Genomic DNA, 13427 nt, shown 5'->3' with positions numbered 1-13427 from the left:
CGGTTTGGGTCAGACACTGTAATTGCCTGTGTCTGGCTCTGCTCAGGCCGGTAGACTTTGCCCAGCAGTACTTTGAACCGAATGCTCATCATGATGCCTGATGATAGAAGCCAATTTAGAGGTGGGGCACGTGCTGTGTCCGTTGGGGGCACGAGACCTTCAATTAAACGGCTTTCACAAGCCATAAATGACGCGATTTGCTCCATTAATTAGACGACAGAGAAGTTGCGGTAGTGGGGTTATAAATTAAGCGGTTATGTTTACGCGCAGCTCAGACTGACAGAAATAATGGATAAGGACAGAGCTCTGATCATCTGCTCGCTGAGCGCTATACTGTACTCCACAATTGTGGGGTCCGCACCTGCCCCAGCGGATGTAGACTGCAGTAGGCGGCAGGATTTCAATGTGAGTGTTTCCAATTTAGGATACGATGGGGAAAAGCTGTGATATGTTGGATTTCTTAATCCGCAGGCCGTCAGGGGCTGCTGCACCATTCCCACCTTCCACTTTAAGGCCTTTCAGAAGCAGTGCGGCAGGTACATGCCCGAGAGTGGACCCCGAGTGTCACCCGTAAGTTGAAGTTGAAGGTTCCCCAAAGCCAAGTCCCTTCGCTAATCTTCTCTGATCTCGCGCCAGTGCCTCTACGACTGCATCTTCAATGCGACTGGAGTCCTAACTGGATCGGAGGTGGATGCGGAAAATGCCCGCAGTATGCTGAAGCGATTGCTGGGCAACAATCAGGACTTCGTGGACGTCTACTTGGACGGAATGTTGCAGTGTCCCGGGGCTGTGGATGCAATGCTGAGGTCCAAAAGACCCCGTCCGATGCCCGGTGTGGAGCAGTGCTCCCCAGTGCCCCTCTACTATGGGATCTGTACTACGAAACACATGTTCAACTATTGTCCCTCGTCCAGCTGGTCCGACACGGAGCTGTGCGAGACGGCTCGTCTCCAGAACCTCCACTGCCCAACCATGCGTGCATCACGTGGTGGTGGTCCCAGACCCATTTGAATAAAAGAATAATAATCGTAAATGAGCACCCCATTCTCTTGATGGATGAACAGTAAATGGACCAAGTCGAATGCCATTCGGGCATCCGGTTGGGATTGTATATATGGGATATCTGGTGCTGTCCGGTTACCAGAAGGTGCCTGAAATGCCACACCAGCTTGCTTTGATACTGATCTCGTTCCTGGTCAGTCCAGGAGCCGGCGAGCCGGATTGCTCTCAACGTCCCGACTTGAATGTGAGTATTGTCAGCCGCCAACAGATTATCCTGGAGATTCAATATTACCTCGAAATAGGCATTGAAAAACTGTTGCAAAATGCCATTGCTGGAGCTTTCCAAATACACCTCGCAATGCGGCCAGTACCTGGTCAATGGGGCGCACATTACACCGGTAAGTACGATTTTTATGGAGCTTGGGGATCCCCTAATGATCCTAATGATTCCCTCTGCACTTACAGTGCAGCTTTGAATGCCTTTTTGAAGCGGCGAAAGCCCTGAACGGAACCAGTCTGGTTATGGAAAATATCCGTAAAATGATGGAAACTCTGTTGGAGAGCCATCAGGAGTTTGTGGATATCTATACGGAGGGCTTTCACCACTGTTCCGGAGAGGAGCAGGCCATGATCAAGAGCCTGAAGCGTCGCCGCATGCCCGTCACCGGTAAGTGCTCCTCCATGTCGGTCATGTACGGCCTCTGCGCCCATCGGTATGTGTACAGGAACTGTCCGGAGAGTGCGTCCAGAAAGAGCACCATGTGCATCGAGGCTAGGGAATACAGCATTCACTGTGAATAGGTGCGCTACATCCTCGAATAAATAAACATTTCCAGCTGCTTTTATCATGATTCACTATGATTTATTCTTGGATCAGTTGAAGATCACATCTCGCCATGTGGGCCGATCGGCATATTCAAACATTTCCTGATCCCTGGAATTACAACCCATCATATCCTGATTTCTGGACATAGACTCCAGCTGGTTGGCAGCTTCCTCGTCTTCCGCCTCCCCATAACTCATGCTTGCTGCTAAAATTGAGGTTCGTTTGAGTTCAGGAATGATCTTTGATCTTGGTTAATGCTCTCACCCAATTCATCCAAGCTCAGGCCCAGGCGTTGGGCGTGCTGCATGAGAGCCTTCAACAGCAGTTGAGTATCGACAATGCCATCACGCTCTACGCTCTGAAACGAGACGAGCAGATTCTCATCAAGAGCGCCCTCTCGGTCCTGGAAATTATTTTCCAGTTCGCTATCTTCTGAATCGATCTAAGGGAAGAATTACTGGATGACTGGCTAGAGTAAGCTTGGGGTTAGTCACCTCTGGTTCCACCACAAAGTCCCTGAAGGCTCCATCTACTTCAGACCAAAGCAGCAGGCAAAACACGAGTGTTAGCTGATTCATGGCTACAATCAAGTGATGGGTGTTGCTCTGCAGCACGTCGAACTTTGACTGATCGCGAGTCATAATGGGAGCAGCACAAAAGCCCATTTTGCATGGTCAATTTGCTGGGCAATGATCAATGGATAATTATGAAACGTACATTTATTCGACCCCCGAAAAAGATCAAAGATTAAATCTAAATGGAATCTTTTACTATAAATATTTGTGGACAGTTGTTGAATGCGAAGTATTCTAGCTGCTGGGCAGCGGAACATGCGGCAGTGGATTGCACTGTGTTGCAAACTCTTTGGCCTGGTTGCACGGTCGCTCGTTCTTCCACATTCTGGGGGGGCAGTTGAGGAAGGTCTCGGCATTGACGCAGCTGTAGACCATTCCGGCAAAGGGCGAGCAGCCGTGCGGCAGCACCTTGTAAGCCTCTATGTTGGCTGCCTTCATGTGGCTTTTAACTAAGAGAAAGAGTATGGGATGGAGCGTTTCTATAAAGAGGACAATACTCATACGCACTGTTGACCAGGCAAGAGTCAAAGGAGCGCATGATGTAGGCCACCATATCCTGATCTCGTTGATGGACATGCTGCTCCAGGTACTGCTTCACTCTGTCCACTCTGAGTTTACCATTGACAAGGGCTCCCGTCTCGCGGTAAATGCAATCGGGATAGCACTTCGAAAAGGAGCAAAGATGAGCAGACGTTCATATACATATATTCTCTTAGATGCAGACTTACCAAATGGGTATAGCTGGGATATTTCGAGTTGGCGGACTTCAGTTGATTAACGTACTTGTGACACTTTTGAGGCACATCTCCCATGTCCAGTTCCGGAGTGCGACAGCAAGTATTGATGTCCTGCAAAGGTTCGTCCCAATAAGTTACCTCGTGACTTCTTGTGAAGTGTATTCTACTTACAAAATTCTGGAAATTCGGCGGTGCTGTGCAATTGAAGGCGGTCTGTGCGTGGGCTTGGCACAGCACAAAGATCAAAGTCCAGAAATAAATCACCAACTCGGGCATATTTACAGATTAACGATTAAACTCCACTTGGGCGGCAGAAAATGTATGAAATTCGGTTACCCTCCGACGTCCGCTTATATAGGCAAATAGTCTGTCCGATTGTTAATGAGTCCGTAATGAAATCGGGTCGTTTGGGATTTGTTTTTTGTTTGTTGGTTCAATGCGTCTGTTGAAGGCTGTAAACAAACATCAGCCCCCGGCATCGGCACCGGAACAAAAAAAGAGGTTGACTGACTGATGAACGGAACCCCGATTCCGGTTGATTGCGAGTGCATCAGCTCGTGCGTGACTACAATTGGGGAAATACCAGAAGAACAATCTCGAATAGAGTATAGGAAGGGGATGAGTCAGCCAGTCAGAAGACGTCAAACAGGTATCCCGGTGAGAGAGAATAAATCCTTTAGCTGTTCTCATTAGTGCGGCGTGCAATTAATGAGCTTGTTGAAAGACGAGACCCTCGTGAAACGGAGGTGGTGAATGGCTGCTAAGTAATTGTTGAGTGCTCAAGCTCAAGCCCACCCTCGTGTGGAAGGAGCTTTTCCATTTTTCGTCTGTCGCCTGCTTATTGTGTCTTCTGCTCACTGATTTCCTCCGTATGCTCTTAACCACTAAGCTGATGGCTTTGGGAGGCACGAAGCGATTGCCTCAATGTTTCCTTGCACGCTTCTTCGATTGGAAGTAAGACACTTCTCAAGTTCTTAAGACTGACTTATCGCAGAGGAGCACTTTGATTCATACTAGTTTTTCCATTTCCCAACTGGCTTTAATTGAAAGATCTCGGTATTAGCTGCAGCAAAAGCGCGTTCTACTCTGTGTGGAAGTTTCTTGGTGTAGTAAATGGAAAAACTTTGACGCTTTTTCTCTTCTGGGAATAATCATTGAGTGGAAAACGTTCTCGGTAAAATCAAGGGGAACGGAAATCGAGGAAAACTGGCACTCATCGATGAAAAAAAGGTTTGCCGAACATTTAAATGGAATAAAAAACCACTCCAAGCGCGTGTGACATTAAATTTGCATGCGACAGAATAAACGCTTTAATGCGAACAGGGATACAGAGACACAGGCACACACAAAATGGGAAAGACCCACAGAGACAGAGAAAGCATTTTTAAATTGGAATTGAAATGCCTTTGAGTGGCAGTTGACATTAGCATTTGTTTGAAAATCAAACAGTTGGGATAAGGATGTTGCCATCGCGCATACCACACCCACATGCGACTCCCTACTCTCCACCGCCCCCCATCCCCATGCTACGAGTGTGTGTGCCCTGCGTGTCATACACATACCAGAGCCCGCAGCCGCCGTCTAAATGTTTATCATTGTAATATCAAACTTAAGAGTGGAGGAAAAAGCTTCCGTAAATATAACAAAAAAAATTCTGTCTGTTGTTTTCCCTACAATTTAATTTCAGCAAATTTCTCGGAACCATTTGCCTGAAGCATCCCCACGCGTCCCCATATTGATATTTCAATAACTGTCAGGCCAGAGCTCCACTCCACTCGAGTTTAATTTGATTAGCCTAGCCCACATCCACATCCTCCTCCACACCTGGGGTGCCATCGAAGCTGTGGCAATTAAATCAACGTGGGACTTCAAAGGGATGGATCCCTGAAACCAATTCCAATACCCACATCCCTTCTACTCGGTCCACGGGACCTAAGTAAACAGACTTAAGCCCCAGCCAGCGAAATGCTCAGCAAATATCGGGCCCAGCAAATATTTGCGTAAATCAAATATCCAGATTTTCAGGCATTATTGTAGAACTGCATTTACCAGAGAACACGGGGCATCCCCTATCATATCCCTTCAAAAAAACAAATGGGTCCCACCTGTTGCCTGGCGTCAAAAGCTCTTGTGGAACGCAGCTTTGGAAAGCTTTCCCCATTGTGGGTCGCAAAGGCGTTTCGCGCCTTTTGGTAAGAACGTCAAAATGTTGCGGCTTGTTAAGATGGTTCCTGCGGCCATCGGCTTCAGTTATCAACGGGATGTGAGCGAGTGCGGTTCTTCTGGGAAATTCCAAAGTTGAAAAAGGATAGCAAAAAATATTTTCAAAATCATATTGTTTGAAAAATACTCGAGACAAAACGAATCTTTTAAAGACTTTAAAGGCTTTATAGAGAAAGAATTTGCCAAAGAAAAATGTCATAAAGTCAATGGCCGCATAAAGGGCTTATAGTTATTGTGCAAGTGCGAGTGTGACTATAACAAATAATCCTGGATAAAAATGCGAGTGTAAATGCCAAAACCATAAAGTTCTCTGCTCTGTGTGTGTCTGTCCATCCATAACCAAGGCAACTAGACAAACAAACACACAGACACAGGCACAGACTGGTGTAAGCGGAGACCCACACACCCGCGCGTACCCCTCGCTCAGATACTCGTACGAAAACAGCTCAAACATCATCATTTGGCAGCTCAGAAGGCGTTAAACACATTTAAGCCGGGTCAAGTAAGTGGCTGTCCTGGCCCAAGGGACAAAGGACTGTCGCTCTCACTCTGTGGTCAGTGGAAAAATCCCCGTTAAACTCGGCAATCTGCAAGTGTAAAATATAAGAAAAAGGAAATTCCAAAGGATACAAGGGAACCCAACGCCCGTTCGGAGAAGAAGGAGGATTCGGGTCCAAACAATGTAAGAGATATCCCTCTGTATCCCTGGATGTGTATGGAGGCTGGCTACTGATGGGTGTGCAGAAAGAATGGCAAACAATTTGCGGTTAATTAAAATGCCAACGCATACACACAGATACACACCCATACCCAGGCGCATGGGGAACAATGCAATGGGCTACAGAATGTGCAGAATGCAGCGGTTTCAAGGGAAAGTCCACAAATTCCAATAGGGCCATTGGATGGCGTGTTTGCGGAATCGATTGGGCAAATCCACTCCAGGTGGTGGAACACGAAACACCCCAATCCATCTCTGATAACCAGGCAGGGCTTCGGGACTTGTTGCCCCTTTGCTTTATGGACTTCCGCCGTAAATCTTGTGAAAATCTCTCACATATTTCGACACACTTGTAATGCATTAAACCGAATTTTTATTGAGCCAATAAATAACAGATTTGGCCCACAGGTTCTCCTGCCACTGTTTCTGGCTTGTTTGCCTTTTGTGGCAGATATTTATGGATTTAACTCGAGAAGCTAAAATCCCTCACGTAACTGCTCTTACTGTTGCTGTTGCAGTGCGACCTGCACGTGCCACACAATGAGCGGAAAGCCGTTAAAGGCCAGACAATAAACTGCCACACTTGTTGGCAATCGTTTGAGTGCCGCCCCTTCCGCTGCTCCTTCCAGATGCGATACGAGCTTGTGCTGACTTAAGCAGAGAATGAAGGTCCGAGCGGAAACGGAAATCGAAAAGGACTTGCGTGCCTGCAAATTATGATACTCGATTGTCTAGACCGTCTCTTACTACCTTTGGGGCATGTGGTGGACCATCGACCATCAAATTTGATTGCCCCCGAAGGCTAAATAAAAGTGTGGGAAATGCAAAAATGTTCTCCTTCTATGGGGAAGCCCGAATTTACCAACATCAAAGTGTGCGATAACTTTCCGATCCGAAACAATGTTTTCTCGCTTAAATGAGCAATTTCATTAAAAACTTTCTCTATACCCCATATCGTTGGGGGCAGTCTGTTCTTCCTTTCTTCCTCTTGGCCATGCTGCGTATACGTTATTTCTCTGTGCTGCCTCGCACGACAAAGCTTATGAATTTAATATGTTCATTGTTGCTGTTTTCTGCCTTCTGCTGTCTGGATTCTGTTTATGCATATAAAATTTAATGAGCTACATTAATGAGCCCAGAAAGTAGCACTTCCTGGCGTTGTCCTGGGCGAGAATGAAACATGTTGGCCAATTACAAAAACGAGCCCCAAAGATCCTTCAATGGACCGTAAACCCGCAAACTCGATTTAATGTTGTATATGTAACGAGTGGGAGAATGTCGGGGAATGCTAAATGGGGACCACACACGCACTCGCACCCGTACTCGGATTTCTATTATATTTTCAATTCTCTAAAGAAATCCCCCTCAACGGCAAACATTTATAAGCCTTAAAGCAGCAGCCGGAAATTGCAGAAATTCTCACATGGCCCAAGAACCAACCCACAAGGAATCTCGGTCCTTTCTCCTTTTCGCATTTTGTGTCGCCTTTGGCAAATCCATTGTGTGCAATCGTACGAGATTAGATACAATCTTCTATAATAGCACGAACAGCAGGAGGAGGGATTGTGGGAGGCACTTCCATTCCCCTGTGATCTCTGGGGCTGCGCATTTGATTTGTCCATCTTCATCTACATCATATGTCGGTCGAGTCCCATTTCGTTTGCTTGTGTTTATTTCTGGTAATGTCCTTTTTTTTGGGGAGCCCTGCTGAATGTGCTCTTCCAGTTTCTGGCCGATGGGGTGGACATTCATCAAGTTGACTGCCCATAAATGAGATTTGCCTCCATGCGTGCTGTCAGAATGCATTTGCATTTAAACGCAAATAAAAAATATCCTTCTGCCTTATGTGTTCTTTTGGCCGCTGTTTTTTTGTACTGTTTGTCGGATTTAATTGAAATCAAATATGCAATTAGCAGTTCTGGCCATAATTTAGTCCTCCACTGACTTGGCAATTCTGCTGCGGCATTATTTATGAGGTAATTAGAGGCGGGCGATTCCCTTTTCTCTCTTCCCTTTCTTCTCTCCAGCGAATTTACAAAATTTTCAACTTAAAATTGAGTTTTACTTTGTGTTTTATGTATTGTGGCCCTAACTCATTTCTCATGTCTGCTGCTGGTCGGTGGCGGTCCTTGGCGCGAGGGTGTCTTAAAAGGCAACGCGGCGTATGTGTTATAATTTAGCGAGAAGCTAATGAATGCGTGGTGCTCGAGAGAACTTCGGAGCAGACTTTGTGCCAGGGTCCGTACGGAGTGCTGGGTCGTAATAATCAACTTTTCTTTTGTTTTATGTGCATGCATTGCTCTAATTTACGAGCATGTCCCCTAAACAACAAGAAAGGAACAACATTAGGCAATGAACCGGCAAAAGAAAGGCAAAGGACCACCAGCCACTGTGGGAACCAGAAGTAGAGCCCCCACGGGGGTGTGGAGTTCGCCTGCGGACTTCATATTTCATGGATTGTGTGGAGCTCTGTGGCCAGGAATCGGTGTCGTTTCAATTAAAAAATTGGTTGCGTATTGATTTTCAAAAGAAATTAAATTTACGGAGAACAATTTGTTGTTCTCTGGAATCCCATTTAATTGTGTCTCAAATATCCATACGTCCTGTTGGCCACTCGGAAAACTTTTCATTTCCGGGGAATTTGGTTAAACGCTGTGGGAAAACTTTTCGGACTAAAATTGCCTGGTTTCGTAGGGCCTTCTGCTTTGTTTCGTCACTCACTGTACAGCATCAGATTATTTGGAAGGTTTTCCACTCATGGGTTGGGTGTGTTCCTACTGCCGCCCTGTTTTATGCCATACATTAATGTAACGATGCATCATTTATGCCATTTATTATCAGAGCTAAAATGTAAGATTTCCGCTTGCTGATGCTGACTTGAAGGCACCGCCCGGGCCCACCCAGATCCACCCAAAGCCACACAACCAGGCCACACCCGCTGGCAGGCGCTGGCAGGAAGTTAGCGTTTCTAATTTCTAAGTAAAACCATGTGCCCTGACTGGTGAGCCCTTTGACTTGTGGGTGGTCTTTTTATGGCCACATGTCTGCTCTGCTGTGGCAGCACGCACCAGAGAGCCTTTTCTTTTCCCCCTTCAATCTGCTGACGCTTCTGTCTGCCTTTTGATGGCGAAACTAATGAATTTTTATGGCACTCGGCCTGACCATTCCTGTTCGCCATGAATATGGCGAATCGGACACCTTTAAGTTCGCTCCCGAACTGATTTCATGCCCCTTTAAGTGGAAACCAATTGCCCTGGGGCCACAGCACAGAGTGGGGGTGTGGCAGTATCAATGCAATTAACGTACACTGTGGCAAAAGGCCGCAAGCTCTGGTCAAAAGGGGTCCGGGCAGTCCCTCAACAATTGCAAGAATTCAACTTCCTGAACGATTCAGGGAACATTGTCCCCGGACAATGTTATTCTGATACACATCTCGACTCGCCCCCCAGGTGGTTTCAGGGCAGCCACAGAATGGTGGTGCAGTGAGTGTGATTGTGAGTGCTGGAGCCCTGGAACACAATGAGTGACCACAATTACATGGAGGCGGCAGTCGCCGCCAATGGTAGCGGCGGAATCGATCCGCTGTTAATGCTGTCCAATTTGGACGGAATCGGGGCGAGCGTGGAGCTGCAGTGCCTGGTGCAGGAGCACATGGATTCAACGACCTACGGCAATGCCAGCGACCACTGCCTCACCCAGTTCGACTCGATCCTGTGCTGGCCCCGAACGGCGCGCGGCACTCTGGCCGTGCTCCAGTGCATGGACGAGCTGCAGGGGATACACTACGACAGCAGCAGTGAGTGGTTATAGATTGAGTGGAAAGGGTTGCCCCTCTATTAACCTTTGAACCCTCAGAGAACGCCACCCGCTTCTGCCATGCGAATGGAACGTGGGAGAAATACACCAACTACGATGCCTGTGCCCATCTACCAGCCTCCCACTCGGTGACGGAGTTCGAGGTCATTGTGGAGCTGCCAACCATCATTTACTACATCGGTTACGCCCTCAGCCTGGTCTCGCTCAGCCTCGCCCTGATTGTCTTTGCCTACTTCAAGTAAGTGGAGAGCCCCAGCAAATGTTCCTGTATTCTGAGTTCCCCGCAACTGCTCCTTCTCACATTTCCTTCCTACCCCCCTCCCCCAGGGAGCTGCGTTGCCTGCGCAACACCATTCACGCCAATTTGTTCTTCACGTACATCATGTCGGCTTTGTTCTGGATACTGTTGCTATCCGTGCAGGTGGGTTGAGGAGTTGAGTTACCTGGTGTCCTTCCTTTGATAACTTGGCCGTTGTTAGATCTCCATTCGAAGCGGACAGGCAAGCTGCATTGCCCTGGTCACGCTCTTCCACTTCTTCACGCTGACGAACTTCTTCTGGATGCTGGTGGAGGGCCTCTATCTGTACATGCTGGTGGTAAACACCTTCTCCGGCGACAACATACGCTTCAACATCTACGCCTCCATCGGATGGGGTAAGTAGGCGGACACCCCCTGCAAACAGCCAATTAAACTTCTGATGATTTTCCGCTGCTGGCCAGGTGGTCCGGCCCTGTTTGTCATTACCTGGCTGGTGGCCAAGAGCCTGACTGTCAGCTACAACAGCTCCGAGAAGGTAAGTCTCTCCGGGCGATGGTTCCATACGTTCTCCTTTGAATATTTTCTGCCTCCCTGTGTTCCCGAAAGTATGACATCAATTGCCCCTGGATGGAGGAGACGAATGTGGATTGGATATTCCAGGGACCCGTCTGTGCAGTGCTGCTCATCAATTTAACCTTCCTGCTGCGCATCATGTGGGTGAGTGCATCCGAAAGCAGCAAGCGCAGAGCAGCCGGCACTAATCGTATCTTCCAGGTGCTCATCACCAAGCTGCGCTCGGCCAATACCGTGGAGACGCGCCAGTATAGGAAGGCGGCCAAGGCGCTGCTGGTGCTCATCCCCCTCTTTGGTATCACCTACCTGGTGGTGCTGGCCGGGCCGTCGGAGGTCGGCCTCATGGGTCACATGTTCGCCGTTCTACGTGCTGTTCTGCTGAGTACACAGGTGGGTTCTCTCCTGCTTTCCACTATCGTTCTCTCCCTGATTGTGTGCAACCATCGCCTCGCACCTGGCAGGGCTTCTCCGTATCGCTGTTCTACTGTTTCCTCAACTCGGAGGTGCGCAATGCCCTGCGACACCACATATCCACGTGGCGGGACACGCGTGACATCCAGCAGAGCCAGAACCGACGGTGGGTATAGGGATATAGAGTCCAACAAAGCTGGAGCTTGACCACACTCATCCCTGGTCTTTCCTCTTCCGCACCCCTCGACAGGTACACCACGAAAAGTTTCTCCAAGGGCGGAAGCTCGCCGCGGGCTGAGAGCATGCGGTAAGTGGACGGGGAAGATGATAATTGGATGTGCGGGAGAGTGGGATTAAATCTGCGTGTCATCTGATATCCATTGCAGGCCTCTGACCAGCTACTACGGACGCGGCAAGCGGGAGTCCTGTGTAAGCTCGGCCACCACCACGACACTGGTGGGGCAGCATCCCCCCTGCCTCGCCCTGCACCGGGGCTCCAACAATGCCCTGCACACCGGAGGCGGCAATACCACATGCTCAGGCAGTACACTCAGTGTTATGCCCCGTGCAATTAGTCCTCTGATGAAGGTAGTAAATAGGACAAACCGTGCTCCCCGTTCTATTGCTAATCATTTCCCAGTTGCAGCAAGGGCTCGAGGAGAACTCCGTTTAGAGACTACTCCCCTGAGAAGATTTTAGCAAGGCAAGTGCATCTTAAGAGACTGAACTTTCATTGAATTCCATTTCCGAACGGAGATCTGCGAGTGCGATGAGGTAGTACTAGATATTAGCGTGAATGGCGATGATGGAAGGAAGGAGACCAGGTACCAGGCCCAGCCACAGCCACAGCCCCCAAGCCACAGCAGAGCAGCAAAACCAAGTTAAATGTCGTCTAGGTGAACCACTTACCAACCAAACCCCCCCACCTACACCTAAACCTACACCTACACCTGAACATATACAAACAATGCATGAGGTACATACATAGTACTCGTTTAGCCAATACTATTTTGTGTGTACAATATATTCAAACTGTAGCTGTTGATGGAACAATTTTCTGTACGGAGGATACATCCCCCAGCATCTGAATAAATGGTCTATTTACTTGAGTGTACTTCACAATGGATTTCTTTTTATATCTTCAAGGGGATTAGAGCGGAGCTATTGAATGTTTTTGAGTCGTTTGATGTGTGTCTACTGTCACACAATATGTATTCAACAATTTGTAACATCCCATTTTTTATCCAGCTTCAAAGATGAGCTAAAACTTAGCATGTTGCGCGTTGGAGCATCTGTTGTGGCAAGGAAGTGGAGCAAGTTTATGGAACACACACAAATGTTTAAGTTTATATAGAGTTTCCGAGTTCTGTGCACAAACGAACTGGCGGAACCAAGAATGAAAAGTTTTTCAACAACTAAATTTACAGGCAACCAACGAGTCTGAATTGAGTTCTGATGGATGTCGGAACCTCCAGAATTTCGAGTAAGCTACTCTTTAAAATATATACAATTTTCTGTCACTTATCCAATCACTGCCCACGCAACCAGCAGCCAAATATTCGAACCAATTATATCCATAATTAATATAAATTTGGGGCTCGTAATTAGAAAACTGCCCATGGATTCGGCTAATTGTTCGCTAATTAGACCCAACCTTTGGGGCGGATGTGGGGGCGGTGAAGAGCGAGTAGCCCATTTCTTCGCTATGAAAAAGGTCAAACTCTCTTCAAGAAACTTTTGCACAATCTGAGGTATTCCCCCGATAATATTTAGCCAAATATCTTGCTGCATATAATAACTCGGACGTTGTCAAATAGCAGGAGAAGTGGGGGCCGAAGAGCTCCCAGAAAGCTTATGAATGTTGCATGAGCTGGGCCCCGGGCAAGTGATGATAAAATGAGCTGAAAATGCTTTGCTCTTTGCATCCATTTGCTCTTGTATCGACATTTTGATACCTCTTAATGGCTTTATGGACAAGAGGTAAAACGTAGTGTAAGCTTTTTGAAAGATTACCTGATTTCTATGAAAATAAGATGATAGCAGTAGAAAATTCTTTTATTGTTGCAATACAAGTACACCCTGGCTACACGGGACTACGAGGTACGAAAGCCATAAGGGCAACTGCAGAGCGTGAAGGACCAACCATGAAAAGCGAATGGAGAAACTAACACAAATAAGAGTACTCGTTCCGCCCCAAATAAGGATACTGCTCCTCTTTGTCGTGCTGCATGCCAAAAGGAAAAAGAGGAAAAAAACGAAATAAAAATAAAATATAAATAAATACTTA

At 47.5% G+C, this 13427-nt stretch overlaps 5 protein-coding genes across 7 annotated transcripts; 3 read left to right on the top strand and 2 right to left on the bottom strand.

Moving 5' to 3' along the window:
- The first annotated feature begins 80 nt into the window (after positions 1-80).
- Positions 81-1189, top strand: Obp50c (Odorant-binding protein 50c). The gene is made up of 3 exons (XM_001360497.4): positions 81-405; positions 472-570; positions 637-1189. Exons 1-3 carry the CDS (start codon positions 289-291, stop codon positions 1009-1011), a joined length of 591 nt encoding a protein of 196 aa, XP_001360534.3. The 5' UTR covers positions 81-288; the 3' UTR covers positions 1012-1189.
- On the top strand, positions 1065-1851 carry Obp50d (Odorant-binding protein 50d). The gene is made up of 3 exons (XM_001360496.4): positions 1065-1246; positions 1305-1400; positions 1468-1851. The coding sequence occupies exons 1-3, from the start codon at positions 1082-1084 to the stop codon at positions 1801-1803; spliced, it is 597 nt and encodes a 198-aa protein (XP_001360533.3). The 5' UTR covers positions 1065-1081; the 3' UTR covers positions 1804-1851.
- Positions 1840-2478, bottom strand: LOC6898272 (uncharacterized). Its single transcript, XM_002138303.3, has 3 exons — positions 2323-2478; positions 2093-2270; positions 1840-2030 (listed from the first exon to the last, which is right to left on the bottom strand). Exons 1-3 carry the CDS (start codon positions 2467-2469, stop codon positions 1876-1878), a joined length of 480 nt encoding a protein of 159 aa, XP_002138339.3. The 5' UTR covers positions 2470-2478; the 3' UTR covers positions 1840-1875.
- A 97-nt stretch (positions 2479-2575) lies between these two features.
- Positions 2576-3487, bottom strand: Obp50e (Odorant-binding protein 50e). The gene is made up of 4 exons (XM_002138302.3): positions 3312-3487; positions 3132-3251; positions 2911-3067; positions 2576-2852 (listed from the first exon to the last, which is right to left on the bottom strand). Exons 1-4 carry the CDS (start codon positions 3414-3416, stop codon positions 2638-2640), a joined length of 597 nt encoding a protein of 198 aa, XP_002138338.3. The 5' UTR covers positions 3417-3487; the 3' UTR covers positions 2576-2637.
- Positions 3488-5378: 1891 nt separating this feature from the next.
- Dh44-R1 (Diuretic hormone 44 receptor 1) lies at positions 5379-12254 on the top strand. Of its 3 annotated transcripts, none has more exons than XM_015183922.2 (12): positions 5379-5865; positions 9531-9877; positions 9937-10135; positions 10225-10318; positions 10377-10551; positions 10618-10691; positions 10763-10873; positions 10931-11119; positions 11191-11306; positions 11391-11447; positions 11527-11728; positions 11781-12254. In XM_015183922.2, exons 2-12 carry the CDS (start codon positions 9601-9603, stop codon positions 11811-11813), a joined length of 1527 nt encoding a protein of 508 aa, XP_015039408.1. In that variant the 5' UTR covers positions 5379-5865; positions 9531-9600; the 3' UTR covers positions 11814-12254. The 3 variants fall into 3 exon arrangements, with proteins under 3 accessions (XP_015039408.1, XP_001360532.2, XP_015039409.1); XM_001360495.4 differs by having other exon boundaries at positions 5379-6045; positions 11787-12254; XM_015183923.2 differs by having other exon boundaries at positions 5379-6045.
- The last annotated feature ends 1173 nt before the right edge of the window (positions 12255-13427 follow it).

The sequence above is a fragment of the Drosophila pseudoobscura genome, chromosome 3 (assembly GCF_009870125.1).
Source record: "Drosophila pseudoobscura strain MV-25-SWS-2005 chromosome 3, UCI_Dpse_MV25, whole genome shotgun sequence".
NCBI lineage: Eukaryota > Metazoa > Arthropoda > Insecta > Diptera > Drosophilidae > Drosophila > Drosophila pseudoobscura.
The sequence above is the reverse complement of the archived record's forward strand: the minus strand, read 5'-3'. Positions and strand labels throughout refer to the sequence as shown.